Source organism: Cebus imitator, unplaced genomic scaffold (genome assembly GCF_001604975.1).
Source record: "Cebus imitator isolate Cc_AM_T3 unplaced genomic scaffold, Cebus_imitator-1.0 Scaffold20, whole genome shotgun sequence".
NCBI lineage: Eukaryota > Metazoa > Chordata > Mammalia > Primates > Cebidae > Cebus > Cebus imitator.
In genome coordinates, this window is record NW_016107335.1 from 4,251,402 (window position 1) to 4,272,589 (window position 21,188).

A 21,188-nucleotide genomic window follows, 5' to 3' on the forward strand; every position below is an offset into this window, starting at 1 on the left:
AAACCCTGTCTTTACTAAAAATATAAAAATTATATATTCCTGTAATCCCAGCTACTTGGGAGGCTGAAGCAGGAGAATTGCTTGAACCCAGAAGGTGGAGGTTGCAGTGAGCTGAGATTGCACCTGTACGCTCCAGACTGGATGACAGAGTGAGACTCCGTCTAGATTCTGGGTTCTGGGAGGGTCACCACGTGAAGCAGATGTTAGTACACATCAGGAATATGATCAAGCAGCCCAGCCTCTAACCACAATTTAAACCTTTTTTCTTTCGCCTCTCCTCTTCCACCTGCTCCCAGTCTTAAGACACAACTTTGAGACATGCTGCATGTGTGTCACTTTTCATCCTGAAACACAGCCTCAGAATGTGCTGTGGCCTTCCCTCCCTTTCTTTTCCCATTCTGTGCTCCCTTATGCACATTTCCTAACCCAGATGCTTCCTGAGCACATACCACACTCTCCTGGCTGGTCATGTATTTCCTTAAAACCTCCAGGGGGGCCGGGCGCGATGGCTCAAGCCTGTAATCCCAGCACTTTGGGAGGCCGAGGTGGGTGGATCACAAGGTCAAGAGATCGAGACCATCCTGGTCAACATGGTGAAACCCTGTCTCTACTAAAAAAAAATACAAAACATTAGCTGGGCATGGTGGCGCGTGCCTGTAATCCCAGCTACTCAGGAAGCTGAGGCAGGAGAATTGCCTGAACCCAGGAGGCGGAGGTTGCGGTGAGCCGAGATGGCGCCATTGCACTCCAGCCTGGGTAACAAGAGCGAAACTCCGTCCCAAAAAAAAAAAAAAACTTCCAGGGGTCAGATCCTGATGGAACCAGATACCTCCAGAATTCTCTCTCTAACAAAAGATTACTTCAAGGCTGCAACCCACTCACGGCTGAAGAGTGCCTACAAGACTGACTGTGATGATAACCTGGTAGGATCCATGATGGCGCCAGCCCCCACACCAAATGCGGCAATAATCAGAGGGGCCACCACAGCCAGTCACACTCTTGGCACCTTCTAACCCACCAAGAAGCTCTTCTGAATTTCAAACCCTTCTTTAAAACAAAACAAAACAAAACAAAACAAAACAAAACAAAACCCCTGCATTTCCTCTACAAATTGGAGAGTGGAATTGCTTTCTGCCCTTCCCTTGCTGGCACAGATAATAAAGAAAAATTGCTCCTTCATATTACAACCCATTTTAATTTTGACTTCTTTCCATGAGTGGCAAGCAGCCAGACCCTTCTTGCTGGTTACAGTAAGAATCCAGAAAATACAAATCCATACAGATCCCGAAGGCTCTGCCTCCTGCTGAGGCCAGACCAAGCCCCTCTGGTAAATGACCTCTGCCCCTAACTCAGGACTTCCACGATGGAGGCCTGTTGCCTTTCTCATTCAACCATTGTTGCTTGGGGTGCTCTTCTTGAAATCTATTTCAAGTTCTCAATTGTGTGTTTCATCATGACCTCCTGTGTGTTGAAGCTGCCTCCTGCTTCTGAGACAGGATTCTGGATTCTGGATTCTGATTTTGTAGCTCCTTGTAAGATTCTCTAGCTCCTAGTGGGTCTGCTTGCTATGTTTTCCCAACCCCTATGCCCTGCCAATCCCTATAATTTCCCAGGTTCTTATTTCCCAAGGATCTCATCCCAGGGAGTCAAGTGTCACTGGGCTAGGAACCGAGAGACCTTGGTGCTGGTCCTCTCTGTATCACTGGCTCATCGGGAGTCAGGGAATCCACTCAACTTCTGGCTTAGGGTTTGTCATCTGATACATGAAGTGGATCAATTAGATCTTAGGTTCTTTCCCCTTCAGCACTCTATGATTTCAGATACTTGGTGGCCTCCTTCTTGGGAGGCACAGGGAGGAGGAATTTGGTACCATCAACTTTGAGGGGACGGGGGCACTAATGTATTTCAGATGCCATCCCCACCCCCCACATCCCTCCGTGGTCTCCTCGCTGTCTTAGAAGAATGTCCGGGGATGAGCTTGTGTTGAGCAAGAGGCTTAGTGTTCCCGTTCTGCGGATTTTCAAGATTTTGGATGACACTGGTAAAAAGAGAAGGAAGTCATGAAGCCATGCGCTCTCCAGTAGCTAGCAAAGGCTAGCAAAGACATTGTGCTGATAGAAGTTGTTAATTCTCCACCTATGGTGTAGGGGGTTGAAACTCTAAATGAGGAGTGAACTGCTCCTGATCTCAATCTCTGCCTCTAGCATATTCTCATTCCTTGAGTTCGTCACAGGAGATTATATTTTGTTATGACCATGTTTATGATGACTTACCTTTCCACGGGTTCATATTGTATCTTTCCAAGATACAGAATAAGAAGCAAAAGTATCCTTTGTATCCTGTAGGCAACATGGCCTACTCTTTTGTGTATGCTGGTTGGTGTGAAAAAACTCTTGCAGTTTGGGATAAATTATCAATGAATTGGGACATAGAAAAAATATTTTTTCTGAGACTTCTTTAATATAACCCAAATCCTTTTTTTTTTGTTTGTTTGAGACAGAGTCTCACTCTGTCACCCAGGCTGGATTGTAGTGGCACAATCTCGGCTCACTGCAACCTTCGCCTCCCAGGTTCAAGCAATTCTTCTGCCTTAGCCTCCTGAGTAGCTGGGACAATGGGCATTCACTACCACACCCGGCTAACTTTTGTAGTTTTAGTAGAGATGGGGTTTTGCTGTTTTAGCCAGGCTGGTCTCGAACTCCTGACCTCAGGTGAATCTGCCCACCTTGACTTCCCAACGTGCTGGGATTAGACATGTGAGCACCACACCTGGTCATATTCAATCATCCTTAAATACGATTGAAAAGTTAATCTTTGAAATTGTTTTACCACCTTTAATAATGGCTTAGGCTCATCGCTGTGCAAGGTATTCACCCCACTAGCTCATGGACTGTTGATTGTGGACAATGGGAGACAGACTGTGGGATTACCAGCACAGCACGCACCAAACACTCTGATAAGCTGGATACCTTTCATGAAACATAAAGTGGCCCCACCGCACCAGACTTTGTGGGGGTCCAGTCATCTTGCCCCATGAGCAAGGTTACCAGGTAGGCGGGATCCCCACCTGCTCTGGAACGCCGCCGTATCCCTGCAAGTGTGCCTGCCAGGACGCTCCGCGTCAGCCTGAAACAGGCTTGACGGGGTGGCAGGGGCTTACCTTCGCACTTGAGCAAGAAGAAGTCCATGCTGTGGCTGAAGGAGGCACTGAAGTAGGTGCAGTTCTCAACCAGGTCGCAGGAGAGGCACTGCCTGTTGAAGTTGCCCACCGTGTTGGCACTGGAAGAGCAAACGATGAAGGTTTGCCATGAACCATGAACGTGGGCGGAGAGGAGCTGCCCTCCCCTCTGGGTGCGGCCAGCTGGCGGGCTCTCTCCATGAAGGTGCTCTGCAGAGCCCTGCTACAGACCTCCTCCACCCCCGGGCCTTTCTCCATCTGCCTCCCTGCTGGAGCCCAAGACTGCCCAGCTCCGTTTCCACCTTTCTTGGCTAGTGGGTCCCTCCCACTCTCAAGAAGGCTGGCACACGGTTGCCTACACTGCCTTCTCTGGGCTTTGCAGGTGGCCTGGCGCGAGGAGCACGGAGCTGTCAGCGTTAGGGTCTAGCACTCTATCTGCCCGTGTCCTGTCTGTCTGAGTGGATGACCAGACATTTGAGTACAGCAGACAGGGTGATGTATCTTCACATTCTCTGGAGTTCCAGACGCTGGCCTGTGGCCAGACACGGGCTCCAGCAGCACCAGGGGGGTTGAACTCTGGCAGCTCCCAAAAGCCACGTCCTCTGACAGAGTGAAACTGCTGAGAGTTCGCGCTTCCCACTCAGTGGAGCTAGACAAGTGGGAGCCAGCCTGAAGACTTACCCGGGACCACTGTGGTCCAGTGTCCTTTCAAGTCAAGAAGGCCTAACACATGCCCCCTAAAATGGAAAGATCCTAAGGTACCGATCTACCTGAAAGAATTTCTTATCTGAACATTTTGCCCTGGGAAGGTCTCCTCTAACCACAGGTTTCAACATGAAGTCTGTTCTGCCAGGAGGAAAGACATTTCATGGGAGAGGGAAGAAAGACAACCTTCTCATTCTGTGAGTTAGAGGACAGGGGCCCAGGCAGCCCCTCACTTTTATTAACTGGTGACATGTGGATGTCAATTTTCCTAGTAGATACATGGCTACGGTGGACCATCTACACAGAGGAGCTGTGTACACTGGCTCCCGCATGCTGACTTCCTCCTCTCCTTGTAGCTGCCGATAGCTGGAAGGGAGGCTGCATTCACGGGGGGCGGGGGTGGCTTTCCAGTGTTCCCACGGAGGGTGGGGTAACAGGCATTGGCTCCGTTTAGACAACACACCACTGGCCTCAAGCCTCAGGTCTGCATTGAAGAACACCCTCTTCAGCGGCTTTAGGTGTAACTGGCTGCAGCCCTCCCACACAGAGGCACGGGGGGCAGCAGATGCCCCCTCCTCACTGCCATGGCCCTGGTAGAAAGCGCCCAGGGCTAATCTCACTTCACAACCCAAAGCCTCCTTCAGTGAGAACAGTGACTGGGCAGATGACAGGACTGAACATTGAAGAGGGACACACCCTAGAGCAAAACCCAGTCCCCTCCAGGGTTCAGAGCACACAACCCTGACCTCTTAGAGATTTGGAAGCGTGCCCAAAGTCGCACAGTTGGGCTGTTGAGATGGGAAACTGCCTTTGAGGTCTCATCATAAATACAAGCCTTTTTACTTCATAGCCATAGAATAGTTTTGATTAATCTTTTCTAATCAATTTCATTTATCTACCCTGATACCAAATAACTTTACATTGCTTCCGAACTCAGGAGCTTCAGGAACATGCCCCCTTCTTCCTCAGGGCAGAGTCCCCCATTGTGAGCTGCAATGCCGGACAGCAGGGCCGACCTCCTCGCACTGACCCAAGGGTTCATTTCCAAACCAGACTCTGCTCCCTACAAAAACTCAGTGGGTATTGCTGGGGGTCCAGAATTCCTCTGAGTTGACATTGAATAGAGGTGAAAAGGAAAGACGGGTAAAAGTCCGTCAGTTAGCAGGAGAGGAAAGTGGCTGATGGGGAAAACCCAACTCAACAACAGCAGAAAAATAAAGCCTCAAAAATCTCAAAACTGCCCCTTTGGTTGCCTCTGCAAGTTTCATTACTTCTGTCCAGAATCTACGCTACTATTCTGTGGTGGGGTCTGTCTTTGCTGCCCGCCTTTCTGAACAGCTGAAAAGGTGCAATTCTGCAAAGCCCAGATGCCCTCCTAAGTGGGGAAGCCCCGTGCTCAGGGGGAGCCAGAGGTACCTGTAGAGGTGTCGTCTCCGAGGCAGGTCCTCCGTGCTCAGGAAGTAGCTGCAAAGATCAGCAAGGTGCACAGGGTTAGTTCGCTCCAGGGCGTGTCTGCACTTCACATTCCTGGCACTACCTCTATGGACGCTCCTCAGGGACTGCCGCCCATGGCCTGCAGGGAGTAGCTCCCCTGTTCAGGCCCAGCTACACCTGTGGCCAGAGCAGGGGATGGCCAGACACTTAAGGGCTGAGGGACACCATGCAGATTCCACTGGCTCCAGGTGCCCCCTGCACTGGCCTCTGCTTCATGGCCAGAGGGTACTGTGGTTGGGGTGACAAGCGCCTGAATGTGGACATGGAATTTTTTTTTTTACAAGATCACTCACCTTCTGGAGGGCAAGGATCTGAGAACATTTAAGACAAGTTCAGACACAGCCTGGCCCAATCAATACTTGTTGATTCCTTTTCACCTAAGACCTCCCAATGCAGAAAGCTTGGCTCTTACCCTGGAAGCAGGGAGGTGAAAGGGCCCTCCTCATTTGAGCCAAATCCACCTGCTACTAACTGAATAACCTGGAGCAAAGTACTTCTTTTTGTTTTCATTTACTTATTTTTAAAATGGGGAAAGCAGTAAACGCACCTCATGGAACTGTTGTATTCCATGAGATAATGCCTGGAAAGCACCGGCATAGCACCTGGACGAGTGAAGGCCCGGTCAGTATCAGGGCCACCCCCATTACTGCTGCCAGCATGCTTCACTCCCGGGCTGGCTGCAAGCCTGTGCCCTCAGGACGCCGCAGCTCTGGAAGTTGGGCTGTTGAGACGGGAATCTACGCCACATTTTCATGAAGAAACTAGGAGCTGGTGATGCTGCCTGAGGAGGAAAGAGGAGCCCTCCCAACCCTGGGCTCCTGCACTCCATGAGCGTAACTGACAAAACTAACAAATGTGTCCCACTGGCCAGTACGATGGGGGGGGGGCCCTGGTTCTCACTCACATCTTATTCCCCTTCTCGTCGTAGGCTAGGATCTTGGTGACGTCCCAGTCCCCGGAGGTGATGGACTGGATGTTGTCATTGCTGCTGTTGGGCTGAAACACACAGACATGGCCTCAGAAGACACCAGTGTCCCAGCATGGCTCTTCATCCTCCCACTGTTTCCGACACCAGGCGACAGGGGCTGCTGCTCTCTCTGTGGGAAGGGTTCTCTGCCCCTTCTGCCTGCTCCTCTCCTGGGAGGCAACATCCTCTGTGAAGCTCCCAACCAGCCCCAGGCCTGCAGCTCCCCCACCCCCATCAGCAGCGGGGAACAGCGCACTGTCCTCTTGGGTGATGCCAATCACTTGGGCCTGGCCTCCAAGCACGATGGAAGCCATCTCAGGAGGAGAGTCAGTGCTTCACAGGCCTTTTTCATCTGTGAATCTAATCAGTGGAGCCATTATGAAGGGGGACCACGGAGGGAGGAAAGGGACAAATGTGGGAGGTGGATGAATTCGGGCAGGGAAACAGAATAAATGGAGGAAGGGTGCTCCCTGCTGCCGCTGACGAGGACAGTCTGGACCCGTATTGCCGCAGGACACGTTGTGCATGCAGTCTTTCCCTGTGTGCCTCCTGAGCTAAGAAGAATGATTACACAAGAGATCGCAACAGAAGAGAGAGACAGGCCGTGCAGGCAGGAGCGGTGTTTCAGTGGGGTTTGAAATGGGGTGTGGGGGTTTCCAGGTGCAGCCCCGGGCAGCTGTTCTGGACGGCACGTGCCTTGGGAGGTAGGCACAGAGTGGGGAGAGATTAAACTAGGTGGAGGGTCGGAGGTCACACCCTGGAGGCTGCAGACTCTCATATGGGCTGGGGGGTGGTGGCAGGACCTGGGGCGGGGGCAGAGAGGGTACAGGAGAGGCTGGGGAATTTGAAGCAGGTTTGGACAGGGAAGGTTGTGGGGGCCCCCTCCCCAGGGGTTCCTGGGGACCTGCAGGAGGCGGTGCCTGGCGGGTGGTGCAGGAGACCTGCTTCCTGCTGGAAGGTTTGATGGGGCTCTGGAAAGATGATGGCAACTTGGACAAATACAGAGACTCGGGGCCAAATGAAAACACCAAAGCATTTAAAAATTTTTTGAGACGGTGTCTCACTCTGTCACCCAGGTTGGAGTGCAGTGGTGCGATCTCAGTTCACTGCAGCCTCTGCCTCCTGGGTTCAAGCAATTCTCCTGCTTCAGCCTCCCAAATAGCTGGGACTACAGGTATGTGCCACCATGCCTGGCTAATTTTGTATTTTTGGTAGAGACGGGGTTTCACCATGTTGGCCAGGCTGGTCTCGAACTCCTGACCTCAGGCGGTCTGCCTACTTCAGTCTCCCAAAATGCTGGGATTACAGGCATGAGCCAAGGCGCCCGGCCAGCATTTTAAAATCTTGATCTAAATGGTTTAAAATAGTAAACCAAAGAATGTAGGGTGGGAGAATGAAGAGCATAGGAAAAAGCAGACGAAACAGCCTGCAGCCATTCTGTCAGTCATGCCATTAAGGAGCCTCTCAGAGACGCCGTTCCCATCCCAGGAGCTCTGCAGCCCCACCCTCATTCCACCAGAGCTGCTCTCAGGCGGGATATTCTTGGATTTTTTTCCTTTGAAATTGCCTTTGGGGCCTCATCATAAATAGGAGCTTTCTACTTTACAGCCATAGAAGTTGTGACTAACCTTTTTTCTAATCACATGTCATTCATCTTCCCTGATCCCAAATAACTTTAGGCTGTTTTCAAACTGAGAAGCTTCAAGAATGTGCCTCCCTTCTTCCTCAGGTCAGAGTCCCCCAAAGTCAGCACTATGGCAGCCCCATCTTGTAGGCGTGAGGCTCCTTGAGGTGACCTCTGTGGGGGACTGTGACCCCGGGATGTCTACTTTTGATCCTAAATTCATGTATGTTAATCCCTAAAGTTCCCTACTCAGGGATGCTCCGTTCCTACCCTGCCAGACCCCAGAACCAGTGAGCAATGGATGGTAGTGGCCACATCATAAAATAATGCCTGCATCCAGCTCCAGAGGAGACGGAGTGGTGGGGGAGGCTGGAGCCCTGGGGGAGGCTGGAGCCCTGGGGGACGCTGAGTGCATGGAGTCACGCCTCGGGGGGAGTATGTCCAGGAGACCCCCAGCAGAGGGAGAAGGAAAGGGCCCCCAGCACAGGTGGTCCTCCAATGTCCTCGGTCTTACACTGAACAGGGGACCCCAGGGGCTTGGCTGACCTTGCCAGAAGTGTCTTTCACACTCTCGCACATGACCAGATAGAGCAAGTCTCCACCGGGTCTGACGGAAACCTCTGCACTCCCCAGCGCCATGCTCTGCCCTGCCTTTGGGAGTCACCTTCCAGTTTCTGAGTCCCAGGGGACCTCAGTGTCCTCAAAAAGGCAAGTGTGCCCAGCCCTAGAGGCTGTCACCCCATGGCCTCTAGCAGGCTAGTTTCTAGTTTAGTCCTGGAAAGCAGCAGGAGGTACCTGGGACGCAGACACCGTTATGTGATAGAATTTCCCTCGTCCCCCCTGGGGGATCGCTCTCACGAAGAAAAACTTTCGGCCATCCTTGGAGAACACGGGTTCTTCATTCTGTGGACAAAGGCAATGGGTGAAACCATGACTAAAACGTCATTTATTTTGAAGAGGTTGAATCAGGGTAAAACACACCCCCAGGTACATTTTCTGTGTGATTTCTCACAAGAGGAACAGTTGAAAGAATAAGTGTTTGGTGGGGCCAATACTTTCCTTGGGAATCATGAATCAACTGTTCTGTTTTCTAAAAGAAGAAGAAGAAATGAGGAATTAAGATGCCACAGCCTCGGGAGTGGCAACTAAGAAGGCACGCCTCAGTCCACGCAGCGCAGAGACAAAGAACGGCTCTGTGTGCGCACCACGATCACCAGCGAGAACGGGAACTGTGCTCTTAAGACTCACAAGGGGGTGCTTCCCCCTCAAATGATTGCCCTTTGAAACCAGAGTGTATTGGGAGATTTCTCCAGTGGCATTTATTATAGGTCAGAGAAAAACATAATTCTGAACAGTCACAAACCAGATTTTGCCTAAAAACAAAATCTATTCTTTCAATCTTGTCTTTTCTTCTTATTTAGTACAACCGATCTCACACTGAATAGCCCATCAAGAAGGAAGAAAAAAAGAAAAGAAACATAAGGGCCAATGCTATGGGTTCAGCAGATCCAGCACTTGCTTGGATCCACGGTCACCTTTCCCTGGAAATGGAATCAGCATTCCCAGTCTTCCCTGGGGGACAGGCTCCAGGCTGGATTCAGGGCAGGTGTCACCACCGTCTCTGCCTGGTCCTCGGATGTGGGCAGCCAGCAGGGCTCAGCCTTCCACGAGCCCCCAGGGTGGCTGTCGCTTTGATGGACGAAAAGGGATTTTGCTACTGCAGTACCTTGGCCTCTCAGAAGCTCAAGTTTGAAAGTTTCCACCCATGAACACCAATTAGTTGGTTACAACATGTATTTTCTGACTCGAGGAGCTTCAGACGAATGCGGAGATGAGAACAAATGGTAAATAAACCCCAGCTGGCACCAGGAAAACTCATTTCCCCATAGTGAATGAACACATGCAGATATGATATGCCCAGAGAAATAAACTAGCATGTGATTAAAATGACATTTAATCTTCATGAATATTTGCAATAAAATGAAACCTTTAATCTGCAAACATTGATTTTTCTATTTGCAGTTGGAGGCATGGTATTTAAAAGCAGAGAAAGTGGAAAGACCAGCAGTTAATTTGGCTTTTAAAACGCACCTCTGTTTCCAACTGCGGGGGAGGGGGCTATATTCCCTCACTTTTCTGGGGGAAATGGTTGCATGTTTGGCAACGTAATAATCATTAATTCTGGCCAGAAGCATCGTCTTCATAATGAGAAGGTCTGCACCATCGTGACGCCATCTCTACCTCGTCACGGAACACAGCGGGGGCCTTCGAGTCTCTCTGAGACCGATTTCTCACGTGGTAAATGTATTTTTAGTAACGAAGTGCCATGAGTGTTGACCAGCGGACCTGGATTTTACCCTGGTTCTCTCTCTCATCTGATTTTGGGGGAAGTGTTCCCCGTGTCTCTGGATAACAGAATTTATCAAACACAGTGCCTGGTTCCCTCAACTCCAATCACAGCAGATCTGAGAAGGAGCCCTTTGGACTGATGAGAGCTTCTTCGTGAGCTATTTGTGGCATTTTTGCCAGTTTTTTCCATGGTTCGGAGATAATAATTTTGTCCAACCACCCCCCCTTCCAGCCCAAATTTTGAAATCATAAAACCAAAATTCCGATTAAAGAAGAAAGACAGTCAGAAATTGATCCACAGAACTTATCCTTCAACCAAAACAATAGGCTCCATGGTTCTACGCCAAACGGACATGGTTCTGGCAGAGGACCCCTGTGGGCTGGCATCAGGACTGACTTTGCAGGGTCCAGGCAGCAGGGACGGGGTGTGCATGCGGCACAGGGCACTGCCTGTTTCTCTGGAATATTCCCAGAGGAGAGGGAACTTGGTGGGGCTCCACGCATACATTTGCCTCTTCTTTTTGGCTCTTGGGGACTGTCTGTGGGTAACCATACTGTGGGTTCCAGGAAGGAGTTGGGAAGAGAAGAGAGGAAGATGGATGGCTCAGATGACATAACATGAGCAGGCTTGCTGCAGCTCACCTCTGTTCCTGCACTGGGTCCTCGGAAGCCTGGTAGACCTAAGCAGGCTGGGTCTCCCTGAGGTCTGCAGGACTTTGCAGATTCCTGTCTCTCCTGGGCCAGCTGGGGCAAGCTTCTGTGACCCACTGGAGACGGATGGGTAGAGGGCATGCAGCCTCCATGTGTCTCCCTCACTCATGCCTGCAGCCCTCCCAGGAAAACCCTCTTAAGCTCTGTGTGAAGCAGGAGCCAAGGGCTTCAATGGCAGCAGGTGGCAGGGCCAGCCTTAGAAAGTTACGAAGTTGTTCTCCAGGGCTTCACAGTATCTTGAGGGATGCAGAAACACTACGGATTATTTTTGAAAAATAGGGTCCATGAATTCCTTTATGAAAAAAAAATATCATGAGAAACTGTTTGAAATTAAATCTTCCTGCAGACCACGGAGCTCTGATCTTCACAGGTACAGATGCACAACCTGTGGGGTCTTCAGATACATCCTGGCCTCCGACTGCTGCCATGGGCAGGGTGCCCCTAACCCAGAGCCACAATCACAACTGCAGCTGATGGGCCAGCCTGACCCAGGGACTCCCTATCCCAGGAAAACACGCCTCTCACAGAAACTTACATTTCCAACTTAGGACGGCATTGCATATGTTTAAGCAGCCACTTTTAAAATTTAGCTGTGTGCTTAGTAAATGCTTTAAAGTTTACATTTTAAAACAGTAAAAATTATTTTAATTCATGCTACCATTTAAGCGTTGGCTGGATTTGGCCTGGAAGGATCTGCTTTTCCGAATCCCGTCCAGACTGTCTTACCCTGCACTTCGGTAGCTGTTCTCACACGGACGATGAGACGCAGTCACCAATACAGAAAAGTCCTGCTGGTGACCTTGGCTGTATAGCCACTCTGCAGAGCTGATGAAGTGAGCACTGGAGGTCAGAACCACGGTCCCCCCGGGCCTCGGGGACCACGCACTCTGCTGTCCATCCAGAGAGAAGACCCATAGGTGGTCAGCCGGGAAGCCAGCTCCCCCCATGAGAATGCTTGAGGGGAAAAGGGGAACAGAGTGGGCACCTCCACCCTGCTTTACCACAGCTCACTGCCCACAACGAAGAACCACGCCAGGCTGCTCTTTTAAGCACGTCCCTCACCTCCTCCTGTTCAAACCCAAAGTGGGCCTGGCAGAGGGCCACCAGCTCTGTGCCCACCACGCTTCTCCCAGCTCCCACTCCTGCCAATTTCAGAACACCTGTGCAATGTCTGAGGATCACCCTCGTGTCCCGCACCACGGACGTGATGTGAACATCTCATCTCCCTGTGTAGGCTAAAACATCTTTGAGAGCTCATGCTCTAGCTCATTCATTAAAATTGAGGCAAAATTCCAATCACACGAAAGAAAACATGTTAATAAAAGTGAACAATTCAGTGGCATGGAGCCCATTCGCAATGACGTGAGCCGCCACCTCTAGCTCGTTCCTAAACATTTCCACCACCCCACGATAAACCCCGTGTTCATTAAGCTGCTCTGCTCCATACTCCCCCTGCCCTGGTACACCACTGCTCAGCTTTCTGTTTCTATGAGTTTATTTATTCTGAATATTTTATATCAATGGAATTGCACAATAAGGTAGCCTTTTGTGCCTGTTCTTAGATGCTGTATTCACAACAGCCAAAAGATAGATGCAACCCAAATGTCCAACAAGAGACAAACAAACTGTAATCTACTGGAATACTATTTCAGTTCTTCTTATGGCTGAATAATATCCCAGTATATGTACTATGTTGTATACGTATGTATATATGCATATAATACACACACGCATATATATGTATGATACTCCAGTAGATATGCTACATATATATACTGGAAAATTATTCAGCCATAAGAAGGAATGGAATTCTGACACACACCACAATGTGTGCTCAGTGATAGCAGCCGACTCAGTTTTTGAATTCCCCAGTCTAGCATGGTGCCTGGCAAGATACATAAATATTGGTTGAACACATTATATAGATAACGGAATTTAAAAATGATCCTTTCATTGTAATCTCTCTGACAATTTGATGTGAGATGAACATCTTAATACTAGTTTTGATATGTATGCTTCAAGAACTTTGATAGGTATGTATTCAAGAGCTTCACAGCATGCTAATGTTCGAGGGATCAAGAGGGAAGAGGTCTTCCCTCTTCCCGATATCTTCTTGGCTTGGACTTCACACCCACGTTGGGACGTGCGAAACAAGGTGGCCATGTGGAGCCATTCCTCTGAGTAAGATTGGCACAGTGCAGAAACAGGATACATTTTCGGAGTGGCCCATCCATTGACAAGGCCCTGACTCCTGAGAGAATCATGTTACTGACTTCACAGGCAGAAGCAGCAGCCCAGCAGCTGTGGTGCCAGAAACGTTCTTGGGAGCTACGGTGATAGTTTTGTTCAGCTCTGGTTGTTTTCCATAAATAGGATCCACTGTATTGATGAAGAAGCATATCTGTGTCTCCGCACCATAATTCATGAGACCCAAGCCTGCTTTGACTCTTCCCATAGTCTTCAAGACAATTTTCATTCCCGTAGGAAGGGTAAGGAGACAGGAAGCTTCCGAAGCATTTTCACATGCTCTTCCTGGTGTCAGAGCGTGGAACGAGACAAAAAGGCTCAAAGGGAGAAAATACTGATACTTTTTGTGTAAATTTAATAAAAACAAGTCTCAGAATAATTTACCCAGGCTTCTGCTGATGTCTTTTGGTCTCAGGTTTCTAGAGTCTGCTTTATTTTCTGTTCCTTTATCCGAGTTAGGGATGAAGAATCCCCAGGAACGGTTTGCAGTTGTGTCCCTGAGGATGGTCTTATTGAATCACAGAGGAGGTGACTTCAAAGGAGACACCAACAAAACCAGCCCTGGCAATAAACAGGAGTATCCACCACTTTTCTACCTGTTGGAATTCACTTGGGGTGGTGGCAAAACATTAGAGAAATATTAGGAAAAGTTATAGATTAGTCTCAAACCTTTTGGAATGCCAAAAGGCTTTACTGGGACACGCTGAAGGTGGCTGGTCCATTATGTTAGGGAAGAGACAGGGATGATAAAATAGAAGATTATGTCAAGGGACCTTTCATAGACTCTTCATTTTCAATTCACCAAGATGCTGGCATCTGACTGCAAGCTGAGGTGTCACCAAACAGTCTACGCTCTGAGGAGCTGTGATTTTCACACAACCCTCCCTGGAACTCAGATTCTCTGGGCGTTCTCTGGGCTGCCCGGGAGAAAGGGAAGCACCGTGAGCAGAGCCGACGGTGTTTCTGCCCAGGGAGGCCTGTGTGATTTACTCTGAGAAGCTGTCCTGCTGTTGTCCAAGCTCTGAGAGCCAGCCCTCGTCCTGGTGTGGGTCAGGTGTATGTGACAGGGGACCCGGGCGTGCAGCACTTACCTGTCTGTGCAGCCAGGCCTCACTTTCATCCTCGTGTTTCTGAAATGAAGTAAGAGCATTAGACAAGAGTTTTTCTTTTTTTTTTTTTTTTCCTGCATATATTGTGTCTGTGACCAACAGTGCAGAAAACAATTTGGCTTCACCTACACGGTCGCTGCACAAGCATAGCACGCTGCCAGCAGCTCTGGGAGGAGAAAAGCACAGGCTCTCCTGTCTGGTGTGTGGCTTACAGCCAAACACAAGTGTACTCGAATGAGAAATGCCACTATTCCTAGCAACAAGGACAAACCCGTGGTGGGCAGGAACCCTCTGGAGGAAAATGGCTTGTGCGCCACGGGGTGGCCATCACTGCCCAGGCATGTGTCCATCTAACCACGAACCTCAGGCCACAGAGTCAGGAGCGTGTGGACACTGTGTCCAGATCCCAGTCTGGACACACTGAGCAACACTCCTGGTGCCAGAAACCCTTTCAAAGGGGCTAAAGCATGAGGGAAAAGTAGGTCTCACAGCGCTCTGTGGAAAGGAGCAAACGAAAGAAAAACGAAACCCCAGACACCAAACTCTAGCTGCGCAGCACACACGTCACCTGGAGACTCCGTGGGCCTGGTGCTGGCGCAGGCTGGACCTCTGGCCCCTTGAGCAGGCCTCTGTCATGGGCTACAGCAGGAAGCAGCATCTGCCGCTGACACCCAAGGCTCAGGGGCACGGAGAGGCTGCAGATTACAAGCATTCCCAGCTGCCTGCCTTGAGTCTCTTGAGTCCCTGGTTCCTTCCTTCCCTTCAAGCAAGCTCATCAGAATAGCCTGGGATCCACCCCAGGTTAGATGGAAGGTCAGGCAAATGACTGCCAACCTCAGAAATGAATCACCAGGCTCAGGATCGCAGTGACAGCTGCCGTGTTAGGAGCCTCTCAAGTAAATATGCGTGCCAGCCTTGGCCCGTCTCAGCCAGGAGAGAGAAACTTGAGATTAAAAAGGAGTTTCTGAAAGTCCTGCCTGAATGTATTAGTCGGTTTTATTTGATTTTTACAAAACCTGCCACAAGGTGACTTGCTTCTGGGGGCCCTGACGGGGCAGTGGGGCGGGAGCCATCCCACGGGGTGTGGGTGAGCGCCCTGGGGCACCTGCCTGCTCCCCCGGGGCAGCCTCTTAGACTTGATTTTTCCTTTGCTGACTCTTTGAGCATTTTAATGTCCTCTCCCCTACGTTTACCTCCACTCACTACACACCGAATCGGCCTGAGGCTCCTAGGAACATGGCTGGCCTCGCCAGGACCTTCAGGGAACATGCTGTCCCTCGGGGCTACTTGGCCTGGGTCGGGGAGTGACCAGGCCTAAAGCCTGCTGGGGAAGGCGGTCCGCGGGGTCCGGGGAAAGGCAGGGCCCCTCTTCTCCAGCATCAGGCAATGAGGGGGACGCTCACTTAGGTGACAGCGGTGAGCACGGGCAAAGGGAAGCTACACTCAGTGAACTGAGGGTGGCGTCCCGGTGCTGGCAGTGGGTGACTCAGGCCACTCACAGATGGGTCCGGCCGGGTCTGCGGTGGCACCTGCATCAGTCATGCGGTGGCGGCCACGCCGGGGCCAGGACTCCGCGCCGCAGGCCCGAGGCTGAGCCGACTCTGGCATCACCTTGGGCGCATCTGGTCATCTGTTCTTCACCCGTCCCATCCTCCCGCGCCCCCACCACCTCCCCCCATCCCCGTACCTTTGTGCAGACCCCCGTGGTGGCATCGCAGAGGGTGAGGATGGACACATTCTGAGCGCGATTCAGCCAGGTCACGGCGACCTTGGTGCTGGTGGCCCACTTCACCATGGTGACATAGTACTCCCTGGAACCCAAACGCAGCGTGAGCAGCTGGGCAGGAGCCCCCCATGACAGAAGCCAGAGGACCCAGGGGCAGCCGACCCCAGCCCTGGACACAGGGTGGAGCCAGTGGTGACAGAGCCAGCCTGTGAGCTTCTGAAATCCAGTTTAATGATGTTGGGCCGCCCAGTCACCACCTCTGCGAAATAAGCCCTAAGGCACTCGGAGTTGCCTGTCACTGCGTGTGGCTGCCTGGGGGTGAGGGGCGGGGGCTGCTCCTTGGGTCTGGAGGTCACATCTCTCCAGCTGATAGCTTGACTTTCTCACGGCCGTCCCAGGCAAATGCACAACTAACTACACCTGTGGGCAGCAAGGGCTCAGGGGAGGCTGGACAGAGAAAGAACCCGAAAAGGGGCTGGAGGGAGACCCTGAAGAGTGGCCCAGGGTGAAAAGCATCCCGGCCTGGGCTGTGGAAGGCTCCATTCTCTAATTCCCTCCTCCCTGAAGACAAAATACCCAGAGACACTCTCTAGCTAATTGGGGAAATTGGTTCACGGCTCTGGGCTTCAGGTGAACGTGGTTTGATATCTTAGGGGTCATGCACCTGATTCTGCCCAAACCTGAAAACACCACAGGTTCTGGGCCACTCTCTACTTAGCCCAAGGAGTATGGGGGCTTCTGGGAATTCATTCAGTCACCCAGAGCCCCCCAAAAACCAGATAAAAAATACAGTTTTACATTTGAGAGGAAGAAGAAAGTGTTGAGAAAATTAATGTCCCAAAAAGACTATTCCCAGGTGAATCCCAGAATGTTTTAGAAACCAGCTAATTCGAGTTCTATCACCCACCCCTTCTCTATCTATAATGAGATCTACTGTTGAGAATGATTACTTTGTAGTCTTACAAGATCTTTTATCACTGAAGACAGCAGCACTTTCGCTAGACAATTCCTGGCAAGCCGGAGAGGGACTTCACTACACTTAATAATGATTTTAAACAGAAAAAGCTAAATAACCGGGTGCCTTGGCCTGTGCCTCAGTTAACCAGAAGACGACAGTGCCGCATCTCCCCCGCTCCCCACACCTACTTGTTAATCAACGTTCTTAATAACTTGACCCACAACAGGACCATGTAGCAAAGAGAGGAACAGTGGCAAGCAGGTGAGGGCCTGAGACAGGCGACCACTGGTGCGTGGCCGGGAGGGGAGGACTGGAGCTGCCCCTGTGGTCTTGGGGAGTTCCTGAGGACACGGTGGTGAGGAGGTGCACACTGGGAACACAGGAGGAGGGACGCTCAGCTGCAATCCAGCTCTCCTGCCTTTCAACCTGCTCCATTTCTGTGAAGTCCGAAACATGGTGGTTTCTCTTCTCACCATCTGCTCCTCACGCCGGCCCGCCCTAGAGCCTGGCCTGCCTGTCAGGCAGGGACCTCCATGGCTCTCCATCCTGACCCTGGCACTGAAAGGTAGCACATCTTGCCAGCAACATTCACCAAGCTTCCTGATTTGCTGTTTCACGGCCCAAAGGCAGGGACAGGCATTTATAATGATGGGATGTAGTCATCTCCTGCATTATTTACAATCATAAGAAAAAAATGTATTTCACTTTTGTCCTTAAATATAATTCAAGGCCTGTGCCTAGCCCTTGCTTCACATGGAACATTTTTATTTTTTAATGATGTTGTAACTGGTCTTTGAGTCCATGCTGGAGGATGCTGAAGGGAAGCCATGGGGACAGATGTGTGCTAAAGCCACGTAGGGCCTGCGGCTGCAGATTCCATGTCCACATGGGGGCAGTGGCGAAGCCACAGGGTACCCTGCACTTAGTCCCTCAGCAAACACACTTTGTCTGTGTGCAATCAAGAAAGAAAAAGTGAGGTCTCCCGGAATGACTGTTCTCCCCCCATGCCCTTCATGCTGATTATGAAGAATGCCGCTTTTGTTCTCAATTGTTGGAAACATCCATTCATCCCATGCTTCTTTCTGCTTTTTATAGTGTTCTTCTGTACAAATAATCTTCATCTAGGCCAAATGTGACTACACACTATTCTCAGTTTTTCTCTTTCTTAATTTGGCAGTGAAATGTTATAAATGAAAATGAGATGGATGCAAACCTTCTCTTGCTGCCTCTGGAGCAAATCATGCTGGAAATGTCACTAGGCTGAGAACGGCTGGATGGAGCGGGGGCTGGGTGTGCAGCATCAACAGCAGTGTCGTGGCCCATGGAGCCACAGGACTGCTCCTGCTTCAAGCTCTTGGCCACAAAACGTGGACACACAGTGGCAAGCCCACTTCATGGCTTTAGAAGGAGGCAAGGATGTGTTACTCTGGTGCGGTTTGTTATTTTCTAGAAGTAGCAACCACATTGCTTCTTTACTCAGAGCCTGGTATGGTTTGGCTGTGTCCCCACGCAAATCTCCCATGTCAAGGGCGGGGCCAGGTGGAGATAATTGAATCACGGTGGTGGTTTCCTCCATGCTGCTCCCATGGTAGGGACTAAGTTCTCACGAGGTCTAACAAGCTCTCTTGCCTGCTGCCATGCAAGACACCCCTTTGCTCTTCCCTTGTCTTCCACCATGATTATGAAGCCTCCCCATGAACTGTGAGCCCATTAAACGTCTTTTCTTTCTAAATTACCCAGTCTCGGGTATGCCTTTATTTTATTTATTTATTTTTAGTTTTCGTTTTTTGAGACAGAGTCTCACTCTGTCCCCCAGGCTGAAGTGCAGTGGCACAATCTTGGCTCACTGCAACCTCCACCTCCTGGGTTCCAGCTATTCTCATGCCTCAGCCTCCCATGTGTGCCACCATGCCTGGATAATTTTTTTTTTGAAGTTGATCTAATCTCTTTTTTTTTAATTGCGCTTTAGGTTCTGGGGTACATGTGCAGATCATGCAGAATTGCTGCATAGGTACACACATGGTAATGTGGTTTGCTGCCTGCATCCCCCTGTCACCTATATCTGGCATTTCTCCCCATGTTATCCCTTCACACCTCCCTACCCACTGCTGTCCCTCCCCTGATCCCCCCAACAGACCCCAGTGTGTGATGCTCCCCTCCCTGTCTCCACGTGTTCTCATTGTTCAACACCTGCCTATGAGTGAGAACATGCGGTGTTTGATTTTCTATTCTTGTGTCAGTTTGCTGAGAATGTTGGTTTTCAGATTCATCCATGTCCCTAGAAAGGACACAAACTCATCATTTTTTATGGCTGCATAATATTCCATGGTGTATATGTGCCACATTTTCCTTGTCCAGTCTATCATCGATGGGCATTTGGGTTGATTCCAGGTCTTTGCTATTGTAAACAGTGCTGCAATGAACATATGTGTGAATGTGATTTTTGTATCTTTAGTAGAGATGGGGTTTCACCACGTTGGCCAGGCTAGTCTCAAACTCCTGACCTCAAGTAATCTGCCAGCCTCGGCCTCCCAAAGTGCTGGGACTACAGGCGTGAGCCATTGCACCTGGCCTAGAGTATATGTTTATTAGCAGTGTGAGAACTGACGAATGCAGAGCCCCATGTAAAATGCCCTATTACATGAAATGAGAGCTAGATCATCTCTTTGTTCCCTCCCTCTCTTCTCCGTCCCTCCACTCCCATTCCCCCTCCCTCCCTCCCTCCCTTCCTTCCTTCCTTCCTTCTCTTAGTTTGTAATATGAAGCTAATATACTGAGGAAAAATATAACTGTAATAAAAATTAGGACAGTTAAATGTGGACCTCTTTGCCTCGTGGATCATCCCTGGGTTGAGGGGCAGAATGTGGCTCACCTCAGAGGCCTGACAAAGCCTTGGTTTTACAACTAATTTTATGTGGTGCTTGAACCCTCAGTTTCTTCATTTGTGTAATATGAATTTTTAAAGCATGGTGGTACGTTTAGAGATGTTACGGTGATGAAATACAATGAGAAATATTTTTTAAAACCCAAAACAATAAACACTATAAAGGGAATTTATAGACTATAAGATTTCTTCTTACATACATGCACAGATAAGGGCTCCATCTCTATATAAGGAAGCTGCGATTCTCACCTTCTGGGCAGTTCTATGCCTCTTCCAAGCCTGTTGCCATGCATCAAAAAGCTCTTGGCCCCTTCTGCCAACTTGCCTTCAGAGCCTGATTCTGCCTCATGACCCACATAGTAACTTCTCATCTATAGTCAACGTTTCCTAAGTCCACAAGTTCATCAGTGACTGGACCTGGTGTCAAATACATTTGTTTTTATTTTTTTTAGATGGAGTCTTGCTCTGTTGCCCAGGCTGGAGTGAAGGGGCATGATCTCAGCCCACTGCAACTTCCACCTCCTGGGTTCAAGCGACTCTCATGCCTGAGACTCCCAAATAGCTGGAATTACAGGTGCCCGCTACCATGCCCAGTAATTTTTAGTAGAGATGGGGTTTCACCATGTGGCTCAGGCTGATCTTGAACGCCTGACCTCAAGTGATTCGCCCAGAGTGCCGGGATTACAGGTGTGAGCCATTGTTCCTGGACCCAAATACATTTTAGTTATTTTCTAAAAATCCAGTTGGCTTACAAGGGGGAAGCATCACCACCAACAGGGCCATACAGAAGGTGTTCCAGCAGCGTTCTGGGGACAAGGTAGGTACCCCATGAGCAGGCAGAGCTTTGGACAAAAGGACATTCTTTTGCTCTATAAGGTTTGTAGTTAAACTCTTGCTGCTGGAAGGGGAAAGAAAACATTTACTTGCTCACTGACACCTCTCCTAAGCAGAAATACCTAGGTAGAAAAAGTGAAGCTCTCCTCACTCCTAATATATTTTCCACTTTTCTTAATTTCAAAGCTGTGAGCACGGGCAGCTGCATGGGGAAGTGGAACAGATCTGGCATCAGGGCCAATGCTGAACCTCACTGCACGGCTGGCATCAGGGCCGAGCTGAGCCTCACTGCACGGCTGGCATCAGGGCCGAGCTTAGCCTCACTGCACGACTGACATCAGGGCCAAGGCTGAACCTCACTGCACGGCTGGCATCAGGGCCAAGGCTGAACCTCACTGCACG

The 21,188-nt window shown here is 50.1% G+C and overlaps 1 protein-coding gene across 5 annotated transcripts in view; it reads right to left on the reverse strand.

Moving 5' to 3' along the window:
- Positions 1 to 21,188, reverse strand: part of DPP6 (dipeptidyl peptidase like 6) — a 1,123,726-nt gene that overhangs the window by 83,607 nt on the left and 1,018,931 nt on the right. For all 5 annotated transcript variants that reach the window (XM_017519776.2, XM_017519786.2, XM_017519769.2 and 2 more), the window contains 6 exons: positions 16,072 to 16,195; positions 14,367 to 14,405; positions 8,764 to 8,871; positions 6,282 to 6,373; positions 5,300 to 5,347; positions 3,161 to 3,279 (listed from right to left, as the gene is read on the reverse strand). In XM_017519776.2, coding sequence (XP_017375265.1) covers positions 3,161 to 3,279; positions 5,300 to 5,347; positions 6,282 to 6,373; positions 8,764 to 8,871; positions 14,367 to 14,405; positions 16,072 to 16,195 — 530 coding nt within the window. The remainder of the gene's footprint in view (positions 1 to 3,160; positions 3,280 to 5,299; positions 5,348 to 6,281; positions 6,374 to 8,763; positions 8,872 to 14,366; positions 14,406 to 16,071; positions 16,196 to 21,188) is intronic.